The sequence below is a fragment of the Salmo salar genome, chromosome ssa15 (genome assembly GCF_905237065.1).
Source record: "Salmo salar chromosome ssa15, Ssal_v3.1, whole genome shotgun sequence".
Taxonomy (NCBI): Eukaryota; Metazoa; Chordata; class Actinopteri; order Salmoniformes; family Salmonidae; genus Salmo; species Salmo salar.
In genome coordinates this window covers 88,040,515-88,066,828 of record NC_059456.1, presented here as the reverse complement: position 1 = coordinate 88,066,828, position 26,314 = coordinate 88,040,515, and the positions used below count along the sequence as shown (strand labels likewise).

The window sequence follows — 26,314 nt, the reverse complement described above, 5'->3', positions numbered from 1 at the left end:
TGATTCCACGGATGTCGCCATATACCAAATATAGCCTACGTCACTGGAGACACTACCCCTGTCTTTTTTTTCTCTCTTGGCACATTAAACTACAATAAAGCCTGGTGCTTTCATCACATGCAGGAAGCAAGGGTCTCCTCAATGGGACTGAGCCTGGCTTCCTTCAGAGGGCAATGACCTTGAAATTCAGACAGGAATAGGTCACAATAGGGTCAGGGTTTTAGGTAGCCCACCTGCTACCCAATACCATTGCGTAAGTTGCCATTGGTTATCTGAACGTTTATTACATAATTAGGCTTGTCAGTCTAAACAATGAAGCTGCAATTTGCTGACTTGGCTAGACACCAGGTCTTCAGCTCGTCAGGCAAAATGTATGCCGTTTTGCTGGCTTAATGCCAATTGGAGTAAGCAACTCGTAGACCTAATGAATAGTTTTGAGTACTCCAGTGGGGTCATCGAGTTAAGGAAGCTATTCACAGGCAACAAACACAACAAGTGCAGGCTGCAGGCAAGCAGCTAAACTGTACAAACTACAGGTGTGGAAAGGAGACAGTGACATCCTGCCAGGATTGTGTGATTTGAGACAGTCACTGAGACTACAGTATGTCTGAGGCCCCTGACTCACACTGTCCAGAACATCTGCTGCATGGAGGTACACAGTGCTGCTGTGTAATGGACGTTCAACATGAAGCTTTGAGGAGCTTCACTAATACAAGTTTTAGCTAATCCTCTTCAACTGCATCTCCTGCACATGTAGGCTACTTTGGTACATGTACAAAAGCTGAAGAACAAACGCGCATCCAGGTACTTTCCGCAGGTGCTGGAGTTGTAGGCAAACTCATGGAAAACAGAAAGTAAAACGCTGCACACAGCTGCTCACGCTCCCAGGTGATATTTATTTACAACAGCATTTCGACCCTTAGGTCTTCATCAGGCATCCATGTCCCAGGTGGAGGTGGAAGGTCCTATATATAGGGGCAGTACTCAGTTACATCACTTCCTGAAACAGGAGGTAAAAAAATGTATAACATAGTTTCACAATATTAACATTCAATGTATAAAATTATATGATCATACACAGGGAATGTGATCAATATTTTCAGTAATATACATACAATATTCAATTAGGATTAAAAAAAACTATTCAGACATATTGAAACTATAAAAACAGTTTCAAGTCAAACTCCTCCTTAAGGCCAAGAGGAGACAGCGTGTTGAGCCTCTGGATCCAGAAAGATTTCCTTTTCAAGAAGTTTCCTCTCAATGTCTCCTCCCCTGCGTGACATCTTGACCATTTATATTCCAATGTATCTCAGAGAACTATTAGGACGTCCAGCCTGTACAACATGAGCAGCAACCCAATTTCTTGTATCACCTGATCCGTGTCTTAAGGCTTCTACGGGGTTTCCCTATGTAAGACAGACCACAAGGACATTTCAACATGTAAATAACATTGGTCGACATGTAGGTAATCAGGCCCTTGATCTTAAATCTTTGTCCTGTGTGGGGGTGGGTAAATGAGTTGCATTTGTACGTAAAGCTACATTGAGCACATTGGCCACATTTGTAATTACCCTCTGGAACCTTGTCCAAAAGTTTCCCTTTCCTCTGGAGGGTAATCAGATTTAACCACAATATCTCTCACGTTTGGGGGTCTTTTAGAAAACACCCATTGGAGATATAAAAAATATATTTTTTAAACTTTAGTACATTTAGTACAACATCATTTCCCTTTATCAGCATGCTATGTCCAAAAATATAGTCACTATAGAAGCAAAAAGTGTCTATTGAAAGGAAATACTGACATGACAAAAACATATAGGCCAATAATAAAAACCCTGGTAAGCAGGTGTGATGAAGGCTATTTGTCGTATCTAGCATCTTTAATTGCAAAAAAACAAAACATCACTGGGTAAAAAGTTAAACTTCATTTAAATTGGGGAAAAGTTGATGTATTTATTATTTTATTATTTCAATGAAGAGAGCGTGCCAATTTATTATGCATGTGATATTTGGCCAATGAGCGACTGAACGTTGTTTTGTGTCATCTAAAGTAGCCTGTTTTGTTTTGCTCTGCGTTAAGTTATGTTTTTTATATATTTAACAAACTTCTGTCTCTCAATGTGTTTGTAGTAAACTACTTCTGTTGATTCCGCTTCAATGAAATCCCTCTAGTGCGTCACTTGCAAGGACCTCTGACTGACGCGAGCTGATTGGCTTCAGCCTGGAAAGATACCCGCCTCGGCGTTGCCTTGTACGGAAATGGAACAGGGCGTCCCTCTGACGTAATGGTACGATACAATTGATCGTATAAAAATGTGTTCCCCTCAACAACATTTGGACTGCAGAGCAAAAATAACTACTGGAGATGTCGACCTACCGCTTGGAATACGGACATTGATTTTAACAGGTAAGGAAGAGCTCAGCTTTCAGGCATTGCTGTCAGTATCATATTACATTTACCAGAGGTCTAATCCCGAGTGATTTACAGGAGCAATTAGATTTAAGTGCCTTGCTCAAGGGCACATTGACAGACGTTTGACCTAGTCAGCTTGGGGATTCGAACCAGTGCCCTTTCAGTTACTGACCCAATGCTCTTAACCACTAGGCTACCTGCCACCCCTTATTATGGTGCATTCTGTAAGTTAATGTAATTAATTACAACCATGTTATCCTGAGATACATAAATCTAAAAGTCATACATGCTAAATACCTTAGAACTGGAGAGACATGCCATCTATAGGTGATTGGGAGGACAATTAAAAGTTACTGTATATTTAAATACTGTATATTTGACAGTGAATTGCTGCATGAGAAGTCAAAACAACAACAAATGATCATACTGTATGTGTATAGTTATTTAGTTATACACATGTTACATGCAACTGTCAGCATGCAGTGGCTTACCTGCTGATACAGGTAAGAGGTACTACATGTGCTTCCACTTAGTTCCTCTGATGTGCATTAATGCATCACAATCGAATGCACTGCCAGCTACACTATTTTTAAAGCAATGTACTAGTCAGACAGAAACATACTAGTGTGGCTACATGGAGACAGACTTAAAGCTGCAATATGTAACTTTTTGTGGACCTGACCAATTTCACATAAAGTGTGTGTTATAGATCTGTCACTATTCATTGAAAACAAGTCTAAGAAGCAGTAGATATGTTCTGTGCGCGCTATTTCTATGCTTCCCATTAAGATTTGTTTTTGTGTCTTACTTTCGGTTTTGTACACCAGCTTCAAACAGATGAAAATACAATATTTTTGATAATGGAAAAGCTATTTGACAACGGTTTAGATGGTACAATGATTCTCTACACTATACTTGCTTCTTTTGTCACAAACAAAAATTAAGCAAACTATTAGAATTTTAGCAACTAGGAAATGGCGACAGGATTTCTGGATAGTGCATCTTTAAGTCTCCCTAACTTTAGTTGTGTTGACAGACATTCAAATCAGTCTTACCTTCAGTGGGGGATCTACACTCCTCTTCCTTCATGGCCTGAGTCCATACTCTGAAAGCCAACCCCCTCAGACATGTAGTTCGGTATGTTTTTAAACTTGAAGGATTTCCAGGGTCGTGTTCATTATGCTGATTCTGTAACAAAACATTTGTGCAAATGGAACGAAATGGGGCGGGACCTACCTGTATTTGTCCAATAGAAACTTGTTTTAGTTGCAAAATGGAACGTTAATGATGGCTAAAGATTACACCCATGGTAATGGGGATGTAGTTTGGGGAAAACACTCAACTGAAACCAAGGCTTTCTACAAGAGAGACCGTTTTCTCAGAATCTACTGGCGGGGTCAGAAGGGTTAGCATTGCCTACTACACGTTGGGAGGAAGGGCACAGTTATGAAGTTGTGTGGCTTATCCTGCAGGGGAGGGAGAATCTGGCACCTGAAGTAAATTCATTTCATGCCTTTAGATGAGACAGATTTGACAGTCCTCCATAACTTATGCAGGGATTGGCAACCCAGGGGTACAGGATGTCAACTACAAATTCATGACTGTAGATTCTAGTATCTCTTACAGTCAGCTCACACAGGCCCTCCGTAAAATTGCCTTTGTAAATGTTCTCACGTATTGTCTGCACCTTTACTCAACAGAAATGGCCTGCATTCACCCCCCGCATGTTCAGCCTTATGATAACAGCCTCTACAACTCAGAGTCTCTGAGCCTGGACCTTACCTGCAGGTTAGCCATGGACGTAAGTAGCCAGACGGACCAGCTCTCTGCCGCCTCCCTGCCTAGCATCAACTCCCTGGTGGGCACCTACACTGGCGAGTTTGATGCCTACTCCTGTCAGATCGCCACAGCTCCTACAACCTCTAGCACAGTCTCTGTCCATGAATCGCCCTTCAAGCTGGATGACTTCCAGATTTACGGCTGCTACCCTGGTAGCTTTGCCCTGAGCTACTTTGACGAAGCCCTGTCTTCTGGTGGCTCTGAATGTTTCGTCAGCCCGGCGTCAGCCCAGTCTCCCTCTACCCCAGGCTTCCAGCCCCAGCCTGCATCGGCTTGGGCCTCGGCCTCCGGCCCCTACTCTCCCAGCCCGGGCTGCTGGGTGGCTGATAAGACTGCATTATCACAGACATCCTCTTTCTTCACCTACGGCCCCGGCTCAGTAGAGGATCTGTCTCCTCTGGACCAGCCCCAGCTGGCTGAGCAAGGCCACTTCTCTCTGAGTCAGGAGCAGCACCCCTCCCTGCTTTCTTTCTCCCCTCTAACCCTGGAGCCAGGCACCCTAGATGACTCTGGCTTCATGGAAGGTAGCATGACGCTGAAACCGAACAGCCCTACTGGAAATGAGGGTCGCTGTGCTGTCTGTGGGGACAACGCCTCCTGTCAGCACTATGGGGTTCGTACCTGTGAGGGCTGCAAAGGTTTTTTCAAGGTGAGTAGCTTTATTTCTCTCTTCCGTCAACTTATTTCATAAATTGGTGTATGATGCATTTTTTATGCAATGCAAACACAATTCATATATGCAGCTCCATTGCTAGCCTGAACTTAATAGCAAAGTTTTTTTTCTGTGTTCTTTGCAGCGTACTGTACAGAAAAAAGCCAAATACGTGTGCCTTGCCAACAAGGACTGTCCAGTGGACAAGCGGCGACGGAATCGCTGTCAATTCTGTCGTTTTCAGAAGTGCCTGGCAGTAGGCATGGTGAAAGAAGGTGAGCCCAGCACTTCAGATGCATTTTACTACCACATCTTTCACAATAACTACTGTTTCTCTCTGTTGCTAAGACATTATTGACCTTGTATCTCTCTCGCTCTCTCCAAGTTGTGCGAACAGATAGCTTAAAAGGTCGAAGAGGTCGTCTGCCCTCCAAGCCAAAAGCAGCCCAGGACCTATCTTCTGCTGGGTCTCCAGTTAATATCATTGCCTCTCTTGTGAGGGCACACATTGACTCAAACCCTAGTGTTGGGAAACTGGACTACTCTAAGGTAAGGACTACTGCAAATTCTCCATTGTGGTCTGTCTATTATGACTTATTGTTTTTTGGGGTATAAGGTCACTGTTGATACTCTAAGGATGGAGCATAAATTGAACCAAAAGAATGCACGGCATTCCCCTAATGGAACTAACTATTCACCTTCCTTTCTAATTCAGTACCAGGAGACTGTGGCCAGTCTGTCAGAGAAAGCGGACGTTGGTGACGTCAAACAGTTCTACAACCTCCTCACGGCGTCCATGGACGTGATTAGCAAGTGGGCTGAGAGCATCCCTGGGTTCACTGCCTTCTGCTCTGAGGACCAGGAGCTGCTACTGAAGTCAGCCTTCGTGGAACTGTTCATCTTGCGACTAGCATACAGGTAAGAAGAACCAAATGATGTCATTGTATAAAATGTAAATGGTCCAGAAGACCACCTTGCGTATACAGAGCTATAACTGTGTTGTATTGACATTGGTCACTGTATTGCTAGGATAATACAGTACATACAATATGAATGAGAGGATTGATTGCACCCACAACTCACATTGTGCAGATATTTTAGAAGCAACAATCATGGGTTACAAAAAAAATTGTTAATCCATCCTATTTATATTCTCTTTCCAAGGATCAACCCTGAGACACACAAGCTGATCTTCTGCAATGGACTGGTGCTTCACCGGATGCAATGTGTACGGGGCTTTGGTGACTGGATAGACTCCATCATGGACTTCTCCCAGAGCCTCCACCGCATGAACCTGGACATGTCGTCCTTCTCCTGCCTCACAACGCTGGTCATAATCACTGGTGAGAGCTCAACCCACCTACGCATACGCGTCAGGCTCTGTTAACAGAGACAACACACCATAATCCAGTACAGTATGACATTGCAACATAGCGCCTGCAGTCAATCTTTATGCTCACCCTGACCTGAGTTGCCTGAACAAGCTGGATATGCATAAATCTTGATTCAGGCTTACATAATGTTATTGTGTTACAGAACAATGATAAATGTCCTATTTAAAAATGTATGCTCTCCACACTTTATCCGGTCACACGCATGCCTTTTCTGTCTCCTGATTCTCCACAGACCGCCACGGCCTGAAGGAGCCCAAGCGAGTGGAGGAGTTCCAGAACCAGCTCATCACCTGTCTCAGAGATCACGTCTCGAGCTGCGCCTCGGACTCCACTCGGCCCAACTACCTGTCCCGCCTCCTGGGAAAACTGCCCGAGCTACGGACTCTCTGCACCCAGGGCCTGCAGCGCATCTTCTATCTTAAGCTTGAGGACTTGGTACCACCACCCCCCATAGTGGACAAAATCTTCATGGAAACTCTGCCTTTCTGAGAGCGAGAAAAGACTATACAGTGTGCTAAAGAGACGATAAATGATGAAGTGATCTCCCTGTTGGAGTAGGGAGAAACAAATGAAACTAGACTCTTAAAGACTGAAATGAAAGTGCTGAATAATACTATCGTAAAAGCTCTGAAGCTATATTGCACTTGAGGAAAATAGGACTTCTTGTGCATTAGCAATGGCCATAGTATGGTGCTAAAAGGATAATTCCTTTTATCATTTCAATAATAGTTTGTTTTAGTGCAGTATTTCAGATGTATGGCTTTGTGTGCACTAATTATTTATACTGGAGTGAAAAACAGACAGGCCATGGACCAAAAGCAAACTGCCATAAGTTAAGTAAACAAAGTTAGATTTTGATGAACATGCGTTAGTGCACTTTAAAAATAGGCCTGTGAAATGTAATGACTGATACTAAGGACTGCGTCATCTTGCTTCGTATGTACATTATGCCTTAGCTAGATGGTATTTTTGAGATTCAGGTTCAAGATTTTACTACTATCATGGTGTTATAGCATAGCCACAATGACTCCACTGCAGCATTGTGACTGAAACATGTTACAATCATAAGGAAATTTGAGAAGGGTACCTGATACTGTTGAGAACTACCAATTGCAGATAGTGATGATTATACTTTCAGTGATATTGTGTAAATATCACTGAAATGTGGCAGCTATGAGTGAGCAGCCAGAACAAATATTACAACTTAATGTTTTTTGCATTGAGTTTCACACAGTGTACAAAACATTAGGAACACCTACCTAATATTGAGTTGTCCTCAGAACATGAGAGGGATGCATGTTGACTCAAGTTGGCTGGATGTCCTTTGGGTGGTGGACCATTCTTGATATTCATGGGAAACTGTTGTGTGAAAACCCAAGCAGAGTTTTTATTTTTTTGATCATTTTATTTCACATTATACAATGCGCAGGAGCACGTTACAAATATTAACTGACATGAGCACAATCTTTTGTACAAACATACAGAACTATTTACATACTGGTCAAGAGTACATTTTGAGTACCCAAAATGAAATGTACCAAAAAATATTTATGTTCTCAAAAAATGTCACCCCCCTCTCTCTTACCATGTAGGTCCACTGCTTGGTCAAGCGTTATGATAGTTTTACATCCCATGCCTCAACTGCGTTTGCCTGAGCTTTGTTTATCACGGCCACTGATTGCTCTATACGAAGAATATCTTGAAAATATGATAACCATGTTTGAGGTGAGAGGATTGCAGGGGTAATCCAAGCACTAATGATAACCTTTTTTGCTGCTGTTAACCCTCCATAAATGATTATTTTCTGAACCAGTTGCAGTACAAATGAAGAGTCATCATTCAACAAAAATAAAGGTGGATCTTTGTTCACAAGGAACCCCATCATTTTTGTGAGGAAATCTGAAACATGTGACCAGAACTGGGACACCACAGGACATTCCCAAAACATGTGCATTAGTGTTCCTACAGCATCTATCACAGATTACAGTAGGAATCAGCTTCACCTTAAAAACGTCTAAATGGGGTTGCATGATAATGTGTAAGCTGGTGTGCTGGGTTTTTAGAGGTAACAAATACATTTCCCCAAATGGTATCCCAGTTCAGGTCGTGCCCCAACCCCTACATTTCAGTTGCAGTTCTTGTCGCACTCAAACCGGTGGGCCTGGCACCTACTACCATACCCAGTTTAAAAAGGCACTTCAATCTTTTGTCTTGCCCATTCACCATCTGAATGACACACATACAATCCATGTCTCAATTATCTCAAGGCTTAAAAATCCTTCTTTAACCTGTCTCCTCCCCTTCATCTACACTGATTGTTGACTGTTGATTTAACAGGTGACATCCAGAAGGGATCATAGCTTTCCCCTGATCAGTCTGATGGACAGAGTGTTCCTCAGTGTACATCGCTTATTGTGACTATGAATGTGTTTAATTAGCATGGGATACTTAAAGCCACAATATGCAAGATGGGCATACCATCTAGAATGGGCCCATCAACAAATGAGAAAATGCATTCCATGACATTTCCAGATGCAAATAGCACTTGAATTCTATGATTATATTGCTCAAGGAATGAGAAACATGATTTAAAGCTATTGTACATAATTTGTTTAGTTTCCTTTGAAGGATTATTTATTTTTTTACAAAATTGAGTAATAGGTCCTTAGTTATGATAAAGTGAGTCATATGATGTCATTTGTCCAAATCAAAAGGATTACAGTTTCTCCTTAGTTGAATTGCTGGAAATCTTATAGTCTGTCACAAGACATAGAAATGTTAACGCCACAATCTAATTTAGTTCCGGGCATTGCATTATTTTTATTTTTTTTACACATACAGAGATTTCTTCATCTTCAATACTGCAGCTCCATATAAAATAGAGTTCTGTAATGAGTTTATTGATTCTTGCTCACCTATAAAACTTTTTAAAAAAATGTAAAATTCTGCATTTTAAGTTACATGGCACAAATAGAATACAAGACACTTAAAACAATACATTTTTTCATTATAGAAACTGAAATGTTAATGTGATTTAACAAAACATTTAAGAGCTAGAGTTGTTGTACAGTAATTAACAATTGTTCTCCCTAATAGAATCTTTGTTCAATCTATTTTTCACAGCCTGAAAGTCCAGTAGTGTGAATTTACTTAGGATGAAATGAGTACCAGGACCTATATTAATCCACTCCATTCCACTAACTATTTAAAATGCTTTCTAGCTGTTAGGCCTAGTCCTACTTCTGACTTCTAGAGATTGCACTTCCAGATGAGACTGCTGGCAGTTACTTTGCTATTGGTGTAATCAAGCTGGTTGTACAAAGTGTTCATATGTGCAAATACAGTATATGGGCCATCAGTTCAGCCATCGTATGCCTCCAATGGGTCTCTGCTAGGCAGTGTGCCAACAAAATATGAGGTGATGAAATCAACAGGGCATAGCCACCATAGCCAGGATCATCAACTTAAAAAAATATATTCTAAGCCCATGGGCTTCTGGATAGGACATTGGGGTACGTTTCCCTTGGAGGTTTTACTCCAGTGTCTTTCGAGTGATCTTGCCTGTAGGTTTCTGGATTCTATGTATGGCCAACCCAGATCTGTCTCCATTTGATCTGTATCTCTAGAGTACCACAGTATGAGTCATAATACCCATAAAACCTAGCGGTCAAACAGGGAAATGGTTCCAATCATTTTAAAACCATTACATTTTCCCCATAGGGGAATTTAGAAATACTTAAAAGAAGGGCTGTGTTTTGTGTACGCTTACCCTGTCATGACGTTTTGATAACCGTGTAAATATCTCTCGGACTAGGTAACTTTTATCCATACATTCACCTGTATTTACCCTCAACAAATTAAATGCTAATTAGCTGCCAATGTGGCTATGATTTAAAGAAAACAAAAAGTAACATTTAACTAGGCAAGTCAGTTAATAACAAATTATTATTTACAATGACAGCCTACACCGGCCAAATACAGACGACGCTGGGCCAATTGTGCGCCGCCCTATGGGACTCCGTATCACAGCCGGTTGTGATAGAGCCTGGATTCGAACCAGGGTGTCTGTAGTGACACCTCAAGCACTGAGATCCAGTGCCTTAGACTGCTGTGCCACTCGGGAGCCAGAAGAAGATATACAACAAAATGCCATGAGGATCTGGACAAGACTGCTGAATTGGGGCAAAGGTAAGCATCTCTGGATTAACAATGTAAATGTTTGCTAAAATGTAGTAATTCATAAATTGGGTGCATTTCTTTACATTTACCTGTTAGCAAAGGTGCCAGCTAGAGATGACGTGCAGGCGCATGCAGGGATTTGTAGTCTTGCATGATGACTACTTTGATGCTAATTAGCCTTTTCACACCTGAGAGTAAATAGAGCTGAATATATTGATACATTTTTTTTAAGTCACCTTTTTTATTTATTATTTCACCTTTATTTAACCAGGTAGGCTAGTTGAGAACAAGTTCTCATTTACAACTGTGACCTGGCCATGATAAAGCAAAGCAGTGCGACAAAAACAATACACAGTAACACATGGGATAAACAAACGTACAGTCAATAACACAATAGAAAAATCTGTATACAGTGTGTGCAAATGAAGTAAGGAGGTAAGGCAATAAATAGGCCAATAGTGGCAAAGTAATTATAATTTGGCAATTTACACTGGATATATGTGCAGATGAGGATGTGCAAGTAGAAGTACTGGTGTGCAAAAGAGCAGAAAAACAAATATGGGGATGAGGTAGGTAGTTGGATGGATGGGCTATTTACAGATGGGCTGTGAACAGCTGCAGTGCTCTGACAGCTGATGCTTAAAGTTAGTGAGGGAGATATAGCTGAAGTCGGAAGTTTACATACACCTTAGCCAAATACATTTAAACTCAGTTTTTCACAATTCCTGACATTTAATCCTAGTAAAAATTCCCTGTCTTAGGTCAGTTAGGATCACCACTTTATTTTAAGAATGTGAAATGTCAGAATAATACTAGAGAGAATGATTTATTTCAGCTTTCATTTCTTTCATCACATTCCCAGTGGGTCAGAAGTTTACATGCACTCAATTAGTATTTGGTAGAACTGCCTTTTTAAATTGTTTAACTTGGGTCAAACGTTTCGGGTAGCCTTCCACAAGCTTCCCACAATAAGTTGTGTGAATTTTGGCTCCTGACAGAGCTGGTGTAACTGAGTCAGGTTTGTAGGCCTCCTTGATTGCACACACTTTTTCAGTTCTGCCCACAAATTTTCTATGGAATTGAGGTCAGGGCTTTGTGATGGCCACTCCAACACCTTGACTTTGTTGTCCTTAAGCCATTTTGCCACAACTTTGGAAGTGTGCTTGGGGTCATTGTCTATTTGGAAGACCCATTTGCGACCAAGCTTTAACTTCCTGACTGATGTCTTGAGATGTAGCTTCAATATATCCAGAAAATGTCCTTCCCTCATGATGCCATCTATTTTGTGAAGTGCACCAGTCCCTCCTGCAGCAAAGCAACCCACAACATGATGCTGCCACCCCGTGATTCACGTTTGGGATGGTGTTCTTCGTTTTGCAAGCCTCCTCCTTTTTCCTCCAAACATAACTATGGTCTTTATGGCCAAACAGTTCTATTTACTGTGGATATAGATACTTTGTACCGGTTTCCTCCAGCATCTTCACAAGGTCCTTTGCTGTTGTTCTGGGATTGATTTGCACTTTTCGCACCAAAGTACATTCATCTCTAGGAGACAGAACGCGTCTCCTTCCTGAGCGATATGACGGCTGAGTGGTCCCATACATAAGTACTTTGTTGATGCACCTTTGGCAGCAAATTACAAACTTGAGTCTTCTTGGGTATGACGCTACAAGCTTGGCACACCTGTATTTGGGGAGTTTTTCCCCATTCTTCTCTGCAGGTCCTCTCAAGTTCTGTCAGGTGGGATGGGGAGCATCACTTCACAGCTATTTTCAGGTCTCTCCAGAGATGTTCGATCATTTTCAAGTCCGGGCTCTGGCTAGGCCACTTAAAGACTTGTCCTGAAGCCACTCCAGCCTTGTCATGGCGGTGTGCTTAGGGTCATGGTTCTGTTGGAAGGTGAACCTTTGCCCCAGTCGGAGGTCATGAGCGCTCTGGAGCAGGTTTACATCAAGGAAGTCTCTGTACTTTGCTCAGTTCAGCTTTCCCTCGATCCTGACTAGTCTCCCAGTCCCTGCCGTTGAAAAAACATCGCCACAGCATGAAGATGCCACCACCATGCGGGCTGTCATGTGCCTTTTAGTGAAGAGTGGCTTCCATCTGGCCACTCTACCATAAAGGCCTGATTGGTGGAGTGCTGCAGAGGTGGTTGTCCTTCTGGAACGTTCTCCCATCTCCACAGAGGAACTCTGGAGCTCTGTCAGAGTGACCATCGGGTTCTTGGTCACCTCCCTGACCAAGGCCCTTCTCCCCTGATTGCTCAGTTTGGCTGGGCGGACAGCTCTAGGAAGAGTCTTGGTGGTTCCAAATTTCTTTCATTTAAGAATGATTGAGGCCATTGTGTTCTTAGGGACCTTCAATGCCGCAGACATTTTTTTTGGTACGCCTCCCAGATATGTGCCGACACAATCCTGTCTCGGAGCTCTATGAACAATTCCTTCAACCTCGTGGCATGGTTTTTGCTCTGGCATGCACTGTCAACGGTGGGACATTGGAAAGGCACACGCCTGTCTAAATCATATTCAATCAATTGATTTTACCACAGGTGGACTCCAATCAAGTTGTAGAAACATCAAGGATGATCAATGGAAACAGGATGCACCTGAGCCCAATTTCAAGTCTTATAGTAAAGGGTCTGAATTTATATATATTTTTTTTAATTTAAACTAGGCAATTCTTTTTTACAATGACGGCCTACCCCGGAAGATGCTGAGCCAATTGTGCGCCGCCCTCCCAATCATGGCCGGATGTGATACAGCCTGAATACTTGTGTAAATTAGGTGTCCTTTTTTATTTTTAATACATTTGCAAAAATATCTAAAAACCTGTTCTCACTTCGTCACTATGGGGTATTGTGTGTAGATTGATGAATATTTTTTTTTTTCTTTAATCCATTTTAGAATAAGGCTGTAACGTAACAAAATGTGGAAAAAGTGGGGTCTGAATACTTTCTGAATGCAATGTATGTGTAGGCCAAGGGAATCCTAACCCATGCGTCTAAACCAATGACCATCAAGTAGTTTCCAGGCCATAAGGAACGTTTATTGGAGTTTCCTGTCCACATATTGTAGGACATAGGTCTACATAACTATCATTTTAGCAGCTCAAACAATGCAACGAAAAGGGCATTTCACTACGAGAATCACACAAATGCATTGGATCCAACTGTAAAAGGAAGTAGAAAGTCATGACTTAGATTCCTCCAAGTGTACACCATGTTCCTAGGGGGACTCATATTCTCTCAACCCAGATGGCAACATGGAAGGAGACACAGTCCTCTGAACACCTCCAATATTAGCCTCCACTTTAAAAATAGCCAGTCATCATATGAAATTAATAATGCCACTTAGATGCGACTGAGTGTGTGTTGGCAGGGCAAGTCCCTTCTAGGATTAACACCCCACTTGTGGCCTTGGGGCTCTGTAACCGTAACCGATACTGCTCATGCTTGCTCACATGGACGCTTGAGGAACATCCAAATCCCATCAAGTGGAACAAGGACATTTGAGATATGAAGTAAAAACTGCCCATGGGAGATAACATAGTATCCCCAAAGTCCTAAAGGAAGCAGCCTGGACAGGTTTATCCAAATTCTAGTCCCCCTATAATCTCTTTAGGCTAGTTGCTGAAATGGATTCCATGAGTAATCAGTGGCAAGGGGAAAACCAATCTATAGTAGGTCTTGCTGTATAGCAACATATGTATGAAAGATTACATCTTTAAAATGCAAAATGTATTTGCAGCATACATAGTCAAGTATAATTCAATAACTGTCTCTACACAGTGAATTGTGTGTAAACCTAAATAGACTTTTCAGCTACAAATGGATTAACAGTGCCATCAGGTGGCCTCGAAGAGATGCAAAGGCAGCCCAAGAAAGGAAGAAGGCGGCGTACACGCAAACACACACACACACCTCCTTTAAAAATACTTATGTCAGAAACCTAGCTTGGCAAAGCCTCAGAACAGAGCATCACTACACAAAAACAATGAAAGTCTTTGAAGTCTAGTTTTTAATTCAAGAAATCGTGAACCTTAACATTCTTCACTTAAATTTTGACTGTCGTCATTCAAAAATGAAATGAACCTCGTCATTTAGTTGTTCTTGAAATGTCATATTTTGGAAAGCTTCACTGGGAATTCAAGAATCTAATATATTTTCTGAGCATCATGAAAACAGCTGACATTTCACTTCTTGCATAAAGAAAACGATGGAATAACTTCAGAGTTTGTTAAATCATATTGAAGGGAGAAAAATCTCTATATTTCACTAACATGGTTGCTGCATGGGAGATAATTAATAGGACGTTGTCTCGAGAAGAGCCCTCTGGATTTGACACTGTGCGTGGACGCTGCAACCTTTCAGCAGCTGCATCAGTTGTCACCAACAACGGATTCAGTGCGTCTCATCCTGAGGAAAATGACCTCTTCGCGTGGTGCATTTCGCCGTGCTGTGCGAATTGTCACTCACTGATTTTTTGGCATATTTTTCCTTAGCTGCAATCTTCTAATTAAATGAGAAAGTATGATCAAATCTGCTTGTAGAAGACTGGAGACGGGTCTAAAGACCATGATAGGATCATGGTTGCTTCAAAGTAGGATTGTAACCCTACTTGTGTTTAAAGACATGCATAAAGTAATGTCATTTTTTTACATTTTTATATGTATTTTAAAATCAAATTGTTAAGTTTTCAGTATGTTCCTTGAATATATATATCTTTTATATCTTCTTTTAAAGTTTAACTGTCAAACATTGGGGTTGTTTTCTTTTCATAGCCTCTATAGAATGTGTCACCATCCTTGCAGGAATACCAATAAAACCCATGTGTGGGATATCAGTAAACCTCTTTCGCACAAGTTTTAAAACAAATGACATTATCATTACCTAATACCCTGTCTAAAGGAACATTCATGCAAATAGCTCACGTCAAAGAAAAGGCAAGTGTTGAGCCCTACTGTGACTTCTAATAAAAGCACCGTTGCTAAATACATACTATACAGAAATTCAAACTCAACTGGACCTTGAAGCCATTCACTGTTCCCCTTTAAAATCAGGAACTGATTTAGACCTATGCCACCAGGTGGGTGCAATTAATTATCAGGTAGAACAGAAAACCAGCAGGCTCCGGACCTCGTAGGGTAAAAGTTGCGTACCCCTGCTATATAGTTATATTAGTTACACATTTCAAATATGGAAAGTCCAGGGATATTTTACCTGCGATCATCTTGATAAAGGACCATACCAGACAATTATATTTTAAAGACAGTTGTATTTAATGGATTACATAAAATAGGAAACAAATAACAGTAGGCTACACCAACATTCAATTTCCATTCATACGCGTTGGGTAAATTGCCACAGTAGATTTGTCTTGGTAAACAAGGAAATCTTTTATTTCAGGTGTATGGAATGATTGTCAAATAGAACAAATCGTCCTTAGTCTGCTCAAAAAGTAGGACTAAGTTGTTCCGATGGTAATACCCACCAGAGGGCAAACATATCTTCAAAGACTATGGCAGCAAGCAGGACTAAGGTGACACCATAGAGATCACTACTTGGAAATAACCAGTTTTGGCGTGGACATTGCATTGAGGACTTCCACCATTTTAACATAGCCAACTGGGTGGGACCTCCTATCGTTTTAGGTAGGACCACACAATTCCATCCAGGTCATCAAGAGGGATAAGCAAATTAATTATGTGTGAACAAACATTCCATAACTGCAGGTGGCAGTAGCCAAGATGGAATAGGAAGCGAGACGTCCCACTCACTGTTTTTTCTGGTTTATATATAGTCAATGAACTAAGCAGACCAGACCCTGCTGCTAATGCATTGGCCCATTTTTCTCCCCCCCCCCAATGGTAAACAGTTGAAGGAGCTGCACAGCTATGTCACAATGGGATGCCGGACTATCGCATCCTAGCATCTGTGGACTATGATGTACGCTTTGTCTTGCTAAATGAATGTTTATGGCTGAGAAAATAAACTATTTAAAATGTTTTCACATGCTTTTGAAATTTTGCATGATTCAAGAGTCTAGTATGATAGATGCATGAAAAGTTGCTTGCATAGCTAGCTGAATAGTTTCCCTGCTTAGCCATAGTCCAGTAGGCTATCTACTCTGATTTCAGAGGATTCGTCTGATCTTGCTTGAGCGCAGAATAACTGATGAATTTACAAACGCGCAACACCTGTTGATTAAGACCGTGTCAGTAAACATCGGCATTAAAACATAATTCAATTGTTGCCAGCAGCAAAGATGTATTTACCAACACTCTAGATAACATGAAAACAGCATAACCTGCTGTGCTAGTAAAATGGTCAGGGTGAGGTTCTGTCATTTGTGTCTGGAAGTAAAACTTATCTAGCCAACTTTAGCCAGTTAGCTTGGTAATCGGTTGTGATGTCAGAACGCTCGGATCAACCCTACTCCTCCGCCAGAGCGTCCAGGGTGAACTGAACGCTCTGAATTTACAAACACCCAGAGCGCACTCTGGCACTCCAGTGAATTTACGGTATATTTGAGCTGCGAAGCAAGAACGTCACCCAAACCCCCTCCGGCTCGTGACATTCCCGTTGCTAATGTGAACATACATATTATGTCATTTGGAATTTAGTCCCAATACCTCTACTTCAACTATCTGCAGTTCGAGTCGCCGAACTTGGCTTTATACTTGTTCAAACAACACTCCAGATGGCAGTACGCACCCTTTTTTTTACCACCTCAGAAGTAGTAGAACGTTGACTAATCCAAATAGACCGGTTGGTTGTTTAGCAACAAAACCAACACATGCGCAACTATGGAGCAAAACAGACAGGGTTGGCTTAGATTATTAACAAACTATATTTGCCTCTAATGTTTATTGAAAACAAACTTTGCACAATCAGCACTTGTCACAAATACATTGTCACAGTTGTTGATTAGCTAGCGAATTTCAGCCATATTAGCATATAGGTGGCATCAATCAAAACATTGTAACAAGATACAAGCTGAATCGAACCACCTACAATACAATTCCACAAATGGTAGCTTCTTGTCATTGTTGCAATCCAGAATCACAAAACACAGACTCTGCCCCATTTGATGAACGTGCATAGTTTGTGACATTGTCAGCTAATCCATCTATGGAGATGGCCTTAACGGTTGCAATTAAGAACAGCTGCGTGGATGAATTTATTGTGTATTGAAGGTTTAACAAGAGATCAGTTGGGCCCAGTTTTTCGAAAGTTATCTGGATTTTGCCTATCAGATAGGATTAAATGTCCAACTCTAGTCCAATCTGCTTAAATGCCCAATCCATTTTCAACCTGTCCGTTCTCTGGTGCCCAACATGCAAATTGTTAGACATTTAAGCCTTCATGAGGACAGAACATTACCTCACTTAAAAGAAATTGTAATTACAGGCCAAAATCCAATAATATACAACAAACCCAGCAAAAGATCAAAGCAAGATCCATTATGAGGCTAAATCAACTTTACAGTCAGCATAATGAGCATCTTGAAGATATCTGATATGTGCAACAGTGAGAATATATTGGTATCTGCAGTAGGGCCTCAGGAACATACAGTACATTAACAGCCTACATGCAGAGTTAGTATAGGGAAACACTTCTGCAAAAAAGCCTTTTAATAACAAAAAAGGGGACACAAACCCCAATCACCATGTCTAAGGTTAGGTTACAAAGCATGCATTTATAGTCAAACAAAATAGTCAATGGGATTTTTCTCAAATATGTCCAAGTCAAAGTGAGATAATAAAACATGCATCTATGATATAAAACTTAACTGCAAGATAGCCTCTTGACTTCCAACTTTTGTCATTCATTCTGCCCTTAGTCAGTCCTGAACAAAAATAATGAGAAATACAATGAGCCTAAGAGGGACAAGTGAACACCTGGCCACGAGCTTTTAAGTGAGACAGTACAGCAAGAAAAGACAGCGTGGCGCCAAACCATAAGAAATAAATACAGAATGCTGTAACATAAAAACAAATTAAACATTACCTACACATTTTCCAGGGCAGAGTTCTTGGAGCTCGGAGTCCAGGGGTAAGATTGTTTGTAGTGCATGGCTCAGTCCTAAAATAAAAAATAAAAAATAAGACTACACTTAAAACTGTTTTAAATTTGAAAATATTAACCAGCTCCTTTTCAAATATCATATTTAGTAGCAATAAACTCCACTGCAAACTTTGTGTGGTCAGCTGACCTGTTCTGACTGATCAGGTTTGTGGACACTCCCCATACGAAAGGCGCCGAAGAAATATCTGCTTCTACAAAAAGAAAAAGCTGCATTTAAATAAAATGCTGCTGATGGAAATCAATGGAAAATCTCCAGCCTAAAAATATCTGAAAAGTTGCATTCACTGCATCAGTCCACGGAGTGTGCAGAAGTTGCGAAACAAATAAATGCATTCATGGCATCTTTGCTTTGAGTACACACGCATAATCAGCAGTTTGTGAGAGAGTACCTTTATCCCAGTCCTCATCACAGTTGGTGTTCGTCCAGGTGCTAACAGGGACCTGCCATTTGCTCTGCAGCTCAGCGCTGCCCACTGGAAATCACAGAACCTGGTTAGACTCACTAAAGGGTGCAAATAGGCTTATCATTGAATAATGAAAATACAGGAAGGGTAAAACAAAACAAAAAAGAGCTCACAGTCTTCTGCATTCACAGATATTCTGTCAACACAGTTAGCAATGTGGTGGGAAAGCTCATGCTTGGGCATCAGGTGGCGGGCGTTGAAAGGGCACGTTTTTAATTCACTGGCCAGTTTAGGGTGGTTCTACAGGAAAGGACAAGAGGACAGCTGAATAACTTGTTTTCCCATGTACCAACTGACTATATTAGCAACATTTAAGATGACATGGCACAATGTCATATTGCGCCTTCAACAACATTCCTTCCAATAGCTACTAACTTTGCTGCACTTGATCAGATGGTACGGAAAGCGGCAGGCACGGATCTGATGGTTCTTGTCGTATGGACACTGAAGGAGTTTATTTGGATCACAGGCATCTTCTGGATCTATTGACAACAGAAAATAATGCCATGGAGCCATGTTAACACCAAGGAAATTACTTAGTTACAATGAGCTAAAAGTAGACTAATGTAGGCAAGGTGTCAAATCAAAATCAAACGATATTAGTCACATGCGCCGAATACAACAGGTGTAGACCTTACAGTGAAATGCTTACTTACGAGCCCCTAAACAATGTAGTTTCAAAAATACGGGTAAGAATAAGAAATAAAAGCAACAAGTAATTAAAGAGGAGCAGTGAAATAACAATAGCGAGACTATATACAGGGGGGTACCGGTACAGAGTCAATGTGCAGGAGCTCCGGTTAGTTGAGGTAATATGTACATGTATGTAGAGTTATTAAAGTGACTATGCATAGATGATAACAACAGAGAGTAATAGCGGTGTAAAAGAGGGGGAGGGGGGCAATGCAAATAGTCTGGGTAGCCATTTGATTAGATATTCAGGAGGCCTCTTGGACCTAGACTTGGCGCTTCAGTACCGCTTGCCGTGCGGTAGCAGAGAGAACAGTCTTTGACTAGGGTGGCTGGAGTCTGACAATTTTCAGGGCCTTCCTCTGATACTGCCTGGTACAGAGGTCCTGGATGGCAGGAAGCTTGGCCCCAGTGATGTACTGGGCCGTTCGCAATACCCTCTGTAGTGCCTTGCGGTCAGAGGCCGAGCAGTTGCAATACCAGTCAGTGATGCAACCACTCAGGATGCTCTCGATGGTGCAGCTGTAAAATCTTGAGAGGATCCGAGGACCCATGCCAAATCTTTTCAGTCTCCTGAGGGGGAATAGGTTTTGTCGTGCCCTCTTCACGACGGTCTTGGACCATGTTAGTTTGTTGGTGAAGTGGACACCAAGGAACTTGAATCTCTCAACCTGCACCACTACAGCCACGTCGATAAGAATGGGGGTGTGCTCGGTCCTCTTTTCCTGTAGTCCACAATCATCTCCTTTGTCTTGATCACATTGATGGAGAGGTTGTTGTCCTGGCACCACACTGCCAGGTCTCTGACCACCTCCCTATAGGCTGTCTCGTCGTTGTCGGTGATCAGGCCTACCACTGTTGTGTCATCAGCAAACTTAATGATGGTGTTGGAGTCATGCCTAGCCATGCAGTCATGAGCGAACAGGGAGTACAGGAGGGGACTGAGCACGCACCCCTGAGGGGCCCCTGTGTTGAGGATCAGCGTGGCGGATGTGTTGTTACCTACCCTTACCACCTGGGGGCGGCCCATTAGGAAGTCCAGGATCCAGTTGCAGAGGGAGGTGTTTAGTCCCAGTGTCCTTAGCTTATTGATGAGGGCACTATGGTGTTGAACGCTGAGCTGTAGTCAATGAATAACATTCTCACATAGGTGTTCCTTTTGTCTAGGTGGGAAAGGGCAGTGTGGAGTGCAATATAAATTGCATCATCTGTGGATCTGTTGGGGCGGTATGCAAAGTGGAGTGGGTCTGGGGTTTCTGGGATAATGGTGTTTATGTGAGCCATGACCAGCCTTTCAAGGCACTTCATGGCTACAGACGTGAGTGCTACGGGTCGGTAGTCATTTAGGCAGGTTACCTTAGTATTCTTGGGCACAGGGAGGTCTGCTTGTTGGTTTTACAGACTTGGACAGGGAGAGGTTGAAAATGTCAGTGAAGACACTTGCCAGTTGGTGTCACTGGGCAGCTGTCGGCTGTGCTTCCCTTTGTAGTCTGTAATGGTTTGCAAGCCCTGCCACATCCGAATGAGTGTCAGAGCCGGTGTAGTACGATTCGATCTTAGTCCTGTATTGATACTTTGCCTGTTTGATGGTTCGTCGGAGGGAATAGCGGGATTTCTCATAAGCTTCCGGGTTAGAGTCCCGCTCCTTGAAAGCGGCAACTCTAGCCTTTAGCTCAGTGCAGATGTTGCCTGTAATCAATGGCTTCTGGTTGGGGTATGTACGTACGGTCACTGTGGGGACGTCGTCGATGCACTAAATGATGAAGCCAATGACTGATGTGTACTCCTCAATGCCGTCGGAGGATTCCCGGAACATATTCCAGTCTGTGCTAGCAAAACAGTCCTGTAATTGATCGAGTCACTGGTGCTTCCTGCTTTAATTTTAGCTTGTAAACAGGAATCAGGAGGATAGAATTATGGTTTACCCAAATGCAGGGTGCGAATTACAGGGGAGCCAGGGCTCAGCCACCCTGAATGAGATGTTAGCTCCCCTAAATGCAACAAAAATACACCTTTATTTTTATTTCACCTTTATTTAACCAGGTAGGCCAGTTGAGAACAAGTTCTCATTTACAACTGCGACCTGGCCAAGATAAAGCAAAGCAGTGTGACAAAAAACAACACAGAGTTACACATAGGATAAACAAAAGTACAGCCAATAACATGGAATGGAAAAATCTATATACAGTGTGTGCAAACAGAGTAAGGAGGTAAGGCAATAAATAGGCCAAAGAAGCGAAGTAATTACAATTTAGCAAATTAACACTGAAGTGATAGATGTGCAGATGATGATGTGGAAGTAGAAATACTGGTGTGCAAAAGAGCAAAAAAGTAAATAAAACCAATATTGGGATGAGGTAGGTAGTTGGGTGGGCTATTTACAGATGGGCTATGTACAGCTGCAGCGATCGGTAAGCTGCTCAGATAGCTGATGCTTAAAGTTAGTGAGGGAGATATAAGTCTCCAACTTCAGAGTTTTTGCAATTCGTTCCAGTCATTGGCAGCAGAGGACTGGAAGGAAAGGCGGCGTTGGCTTTGGGGATGACCAGTGAAATATACCTGCTGGAGCGTGTGTTGCAGGTGGGTGTTGTTATGGTGACCAGTGAGCTGAGATAAGGTGGAGCTTTACCTAGCAAAGACTTATTGATGACCTGGAGCCAGTGGGTCTGGCGACGAATATGTAGCGAGGGCCAGCCGACGAGAGAATACAGGTCGCAGTACTGGGTGTTATATGGGGCTTTGGTGACAAAACGATGGCACTGTGATAGCAAACTGGATGCAGTCTGAGTAGAGGCTATTTGATAAATGACATCGCCGAAGTCGAGGATCGGTACGATGGTATGTTTGGCAGCATGAGTGAAGGAGGCTTTGTTGCGAAATAGGAAGCCGATTCTAGATTTAATTTTGGATTGGAGATGCTTAAACCTCTTTGGGACATCTGGGACACTAGCAACCCACCCGCGGTACACACTATCAACAGCCAGTGAAATAGCAGGGCGGCAAATTCAAAACAACAAAAATCTCATAATTCAAATTTCTCAAACATACAAGTATTATACACCATTTTAAAAAGACAAGATTCTCCTTAATCCAACCACAGTGTCTGATTTCAAAAAGGTTTTATGGCGAAAGCATAAAATTAGATTATGTTAGGACAGCGCAGAGACAAGAAAAACCACACAGCCATTTTCCAAGCAAAGAGGTGTCACAAAAACCAGAAATACAGCTAAAATTAATCACTAACCTTTGATGATCATCAGATGACACTCCCAGGACTTAATGTTACAAAATACATGTATGTTTTGCTTGATAAAGTTCATATTTATATCCATAAACCCCATTTTACATTGGCGCGTGATGTTCAGAAAATGTATTCCCACCAAAACCCCCGGTGAATGAGCACATCAATTTACAAAAATACTCATCATAAACGTTGATAAAATTTACAACAGTTATTGAAAGAATTACAGATACACTTCTCCTTAATGCAACCGCTGTGTCAGATTTTAAAACAGCTTTACGGTGAAAGCACATTTTTCAATATTCTGAGTACAGAGCTCAGCCATCAAAGCAAGCTATACAGTTACCCGCCAAGTTCTGGAGTCAACTAAACTCAGAATTAGTATTATAAATCTTCCCTTACCTTTGCTGATCTTCGTCAGAATGCACTCCCAGGACTGCCACAAGAAATGTTATTTTTGTTCGAAAAACTCCATATTTATGTCCAAATACCTCCGTTTTGTTCGCGCGTTCAGATCACTAATCCAAAGGCATAACGTGAGAGCACAAAACCAGAGACAAAAAGTAAAATAGTTCCATTACTGTTCGTAGAAAAATGTCCAACGATGTTTACAATCAATCCTTAGGGTCTTTTTAACATAAAACTTTGATAATATTCCAACCGGACAATAGCGTATTCATTACAGAGGAAAAAGAAGGAGCGGCACGCCAGCGTGCCCACGCAGTAAAGAACTCACTTGTTCCAGGCAGTCCACTGATTGACTGAGCTCCTATTCTCTGCCCAGTAACAGTAGACGCATGAAACACGTTTCTAAAGGCTGTTGACAGCCAATGGAAGCCTTAGGAAGTGCAAAATGACCCCACAGACACTGTAGTTTCGATAGGGATTAGATAGAAAAACTACAAGTCACTTCCTGGTTGGATTTTTTCTCAGGTTTTTGCCTGCCATATGAGTTCTGTTATACTCACAGACATCATTCAAACAGTTGTAGAAACTTCTGTGTTTTCTATCCAAATCTACTACTAATATGCATATCCTACATTCTGGGCCCGAGAAGCAGGCAGTTAAATTTGGGCACGCCTTTCATCCGGACGTCAAAATACTGCCCCTATCCTAGAGAAGTTAATGAGTCTGGAAGGAAAGTTTACAGTCTAGCCAGACACCTAGGTATTTGTAGTTGTCCACATATTCTAAGTCAGAACCGTCCAGAGTAGTGATGCTTGTCGGGCGGGCGGGTAGCGATCGGTTGAAGAGCATGCATTTCGTTTTGCTAGCGTTTAAGAGCAGTTGGAGGCCACGGAAGGAGTGCTGTATGGCATTGAAGTGCGTTTGGAGGTTTGTTAACCTCTCTAGGCTAGGCGGGACGAATTCGTCCCACCTACGTAACAGCCACTGCCAGCCTGTGGCGCGATTTTCAAAACCTTAAAAATCCTATTACTTCAATTTCTCAAACATATGACTATTTTACAGCCATTTAAAGACAAGACTCTCGTTAATCTAACCACACAGTCTGATTTCAAAAAGGCTTTACAACGAAAGCAAAACATTAGATTATGTCAGCAGAGTACCAAGCCAGAAATAATCAGACACCCATTTTTCAAGCCAGCATATAATGTCACCAAAACCCAGAAGACAGCTAAATGCAGCACTCACCTTTGATGATCTTCATCAGATGACTACCCTAGGACATTATGTTATACAATACATGCATGTTTTGTTCAATCAAGTTCATATTTATATCAAAAACCAGCTTTTTACATTAGCATGTGACGTTCAGAACTAGCATACCCCCGCAAACTTCCGGGAATTCGCTAACATTTTACTAAATTACTCACGATAAACGTTCACAAAAAGCATAACAATTATTTTAAGAATTATAGATACAGACCTCCTCTATGCACTCGATATGTCCGATTTTAAAATAGCTTTTTGGTGAAAGCACATTTTGCAATATTCTAAGTACATAGCCCAGGCATCACGGGCTAGCTATTTAGACACCCGGCAAGTTTAGCACTCACCATAATCATATTTACTATTATAAAAGTTTGATTACCTTTTGTTGTCTTCGTCAGAATGCACTCCCAGGTCTGCTACTTCAATAACAAATGTTGGTTTGGTCCAAAATAATCCATCGTTATATCCGAATAGCGGCGTTTTGTTCGTGCGTTCCAGACACTATCCGAAATAGTAAAGAAGTGTCGCGCGCATGGCGCAATTCGTGACAATAAAATTCTAAGTATTCCATTACCGTACTTCGAAGCATGTCAACCGCTGTTTAAAATCAATTTTTACGACATTTTTCTCGTAGAAAAGCGATAATATTCCGACAGGGAATCTCCTTTTCGGCAAACAGAGGAAAAAATCCCAAAGGCGGGGGCGGTCGGGGTCACGCGCATAAGCCAGTGTCCCTTGATCGGCCACTTGAGAAAGGCGATAATGTGTTTCAGCCTGGGGCTGGAATGACGACATTCTGTTTTTTCCCGGGCTCTGAGCGCCTATGGACGACGTGGGAAGTGTCACGTTAGAGCAGAGATCCTTAGTAAATGATAGAGATGGAAAAGAAGTTCAAGAAATGGTCAGACAGGCCACTTCCTGTAAAGGAATCTCTCAGGTTTTGACCTGCCATTTGAGTTCTGTTATACTCACAGACACCATTCAAACAGTTTTAGAAAATTGAGGGTGTTTTCTATCCATATGTAATAAGTATATGCATATTCTAGTTACTGGGTAGGAGTGGTAACCAGATTAAATCGGGTATGTTTTTTATCCAGCCGTGTCAATACTGCCCCCTATCCTAAACAGGTTAACACAGTGTCCAAAGAAGGGCCAGATGTATACAGAACGGTGTCGTCTGCGTAGAGGTGGACCAAGGAATCACACACAGAAAGAGCGTCATCATTGATGTATTCAGAGAAAAGAGTCGGCCCGAGAATTGAACCCTGTGGTACCCCCAGAGAGACTGCCAGAGGTCTGGATGACAGGCCCTCCGATTTGACACACTGAACTCTATCTGAGAAGTATTGGTGAACCAGGCGAGGCAGTCATTTGAAAAACCAGTCTACCGATAAGAATACGGTAATTGACAGAGTCGAAAGCCTTGGCCAGGTCGATGAAGACGGCTGCACAGTACTGTCTTTTATCGATGGCAATTATGATATCGTTTAGGACCGTGAGCATGGCTGAGGTGCACCCGTGACCAGCTCGGGAAACCGGATTGCATAGCAGAGAAGGTACGGTGGGATTCGAAATGGTCAGTGATCTGCTTGTTAACTTGGCCTTTGAAGACCTTAGAAAGGTAGGGCAGGATGGATATAGGTCTGTAACAGTTTCGGTCTAGAGTGTCTCCCCCTTTGAAG

The 26,314-nt window shown here is 42.0% G+C and overlaps 2 protein-coding genes across 3 annotated transcripts in view; one reads left to right on the top strand and one right to left on the bottom strand.

Moving 5' to 3' along the window:
• Window positions 1-2,329: 2,329 nt before the first annotated feature.
• Window positions 2,330-9,180, top strand: LOC106572532 (nuclear receptor subfamily 4 group A member 1). Its single transcript, XM_014146775.2, has 7 exons — window positions 2,330-2,410; window positions 4,117-4,904; window positions 5,053-5,182; window positions 5,293-5,456; window positions 5,623-5,825; window positions 6,072-6,250; window positions 6,534-9,180. The coding sequence occupies exons 2-7, from the start codon at window positions 4,119-4,121 to the stop codon at window positions 6,788-6,790; spliced, it is 1,719 nt and encodes a 572-aa protein (XP_014002250.2). The 5' UTR covers window positions 2,330-2,410; window positions 4,117-4,118; the 3' UTR covers window positions 6,791-9,180.
• An 8,679-nt stretch (window positions 9,181-17,859) lies between these two features.
• gtsf1 (gametocyte specific factor 1) overlaps window positions 17,860-26,314 on the bottom strand; it is a 21,858-nt gene continuing 13,403 nt past the window's right edge. The window contains exons 3-8 of one of the 2 annotated variants that reach the window (XM_045696245.1): window positions 19,403-19,509; window positions 19,141-19,267; window positions 18,953-19,036; window positions 18,691-18,754; window positions 18,486-18,560; window positions 17,860-18,324 (exon numbers count right to left, since the gene is read on the bottom strand). In XM_045696245.1, coding sequence (XP_045552201.1) covers window positions 18,315-18,324; window positions 18,486-18,560; window positions 18,691-18,754; window positions 18,953-19,036; window positions 19,141-19,267; window positions 19,403-19,509 — 467 coding nt within the window. In that variant the 3' untranslated portion in view covers window positions 17,860-18,314. The remainder of the gene's footprint in view (window positions 18,325-18,485; window positions 18,561-18,690; window positions 18,755-18,952; window positions 19,037-19,140; window positions 19,268-19,402; window positions 19,510-26,314) is intronic. The other variant, XM_045696246.1, reaches the window with a different exon arrangement.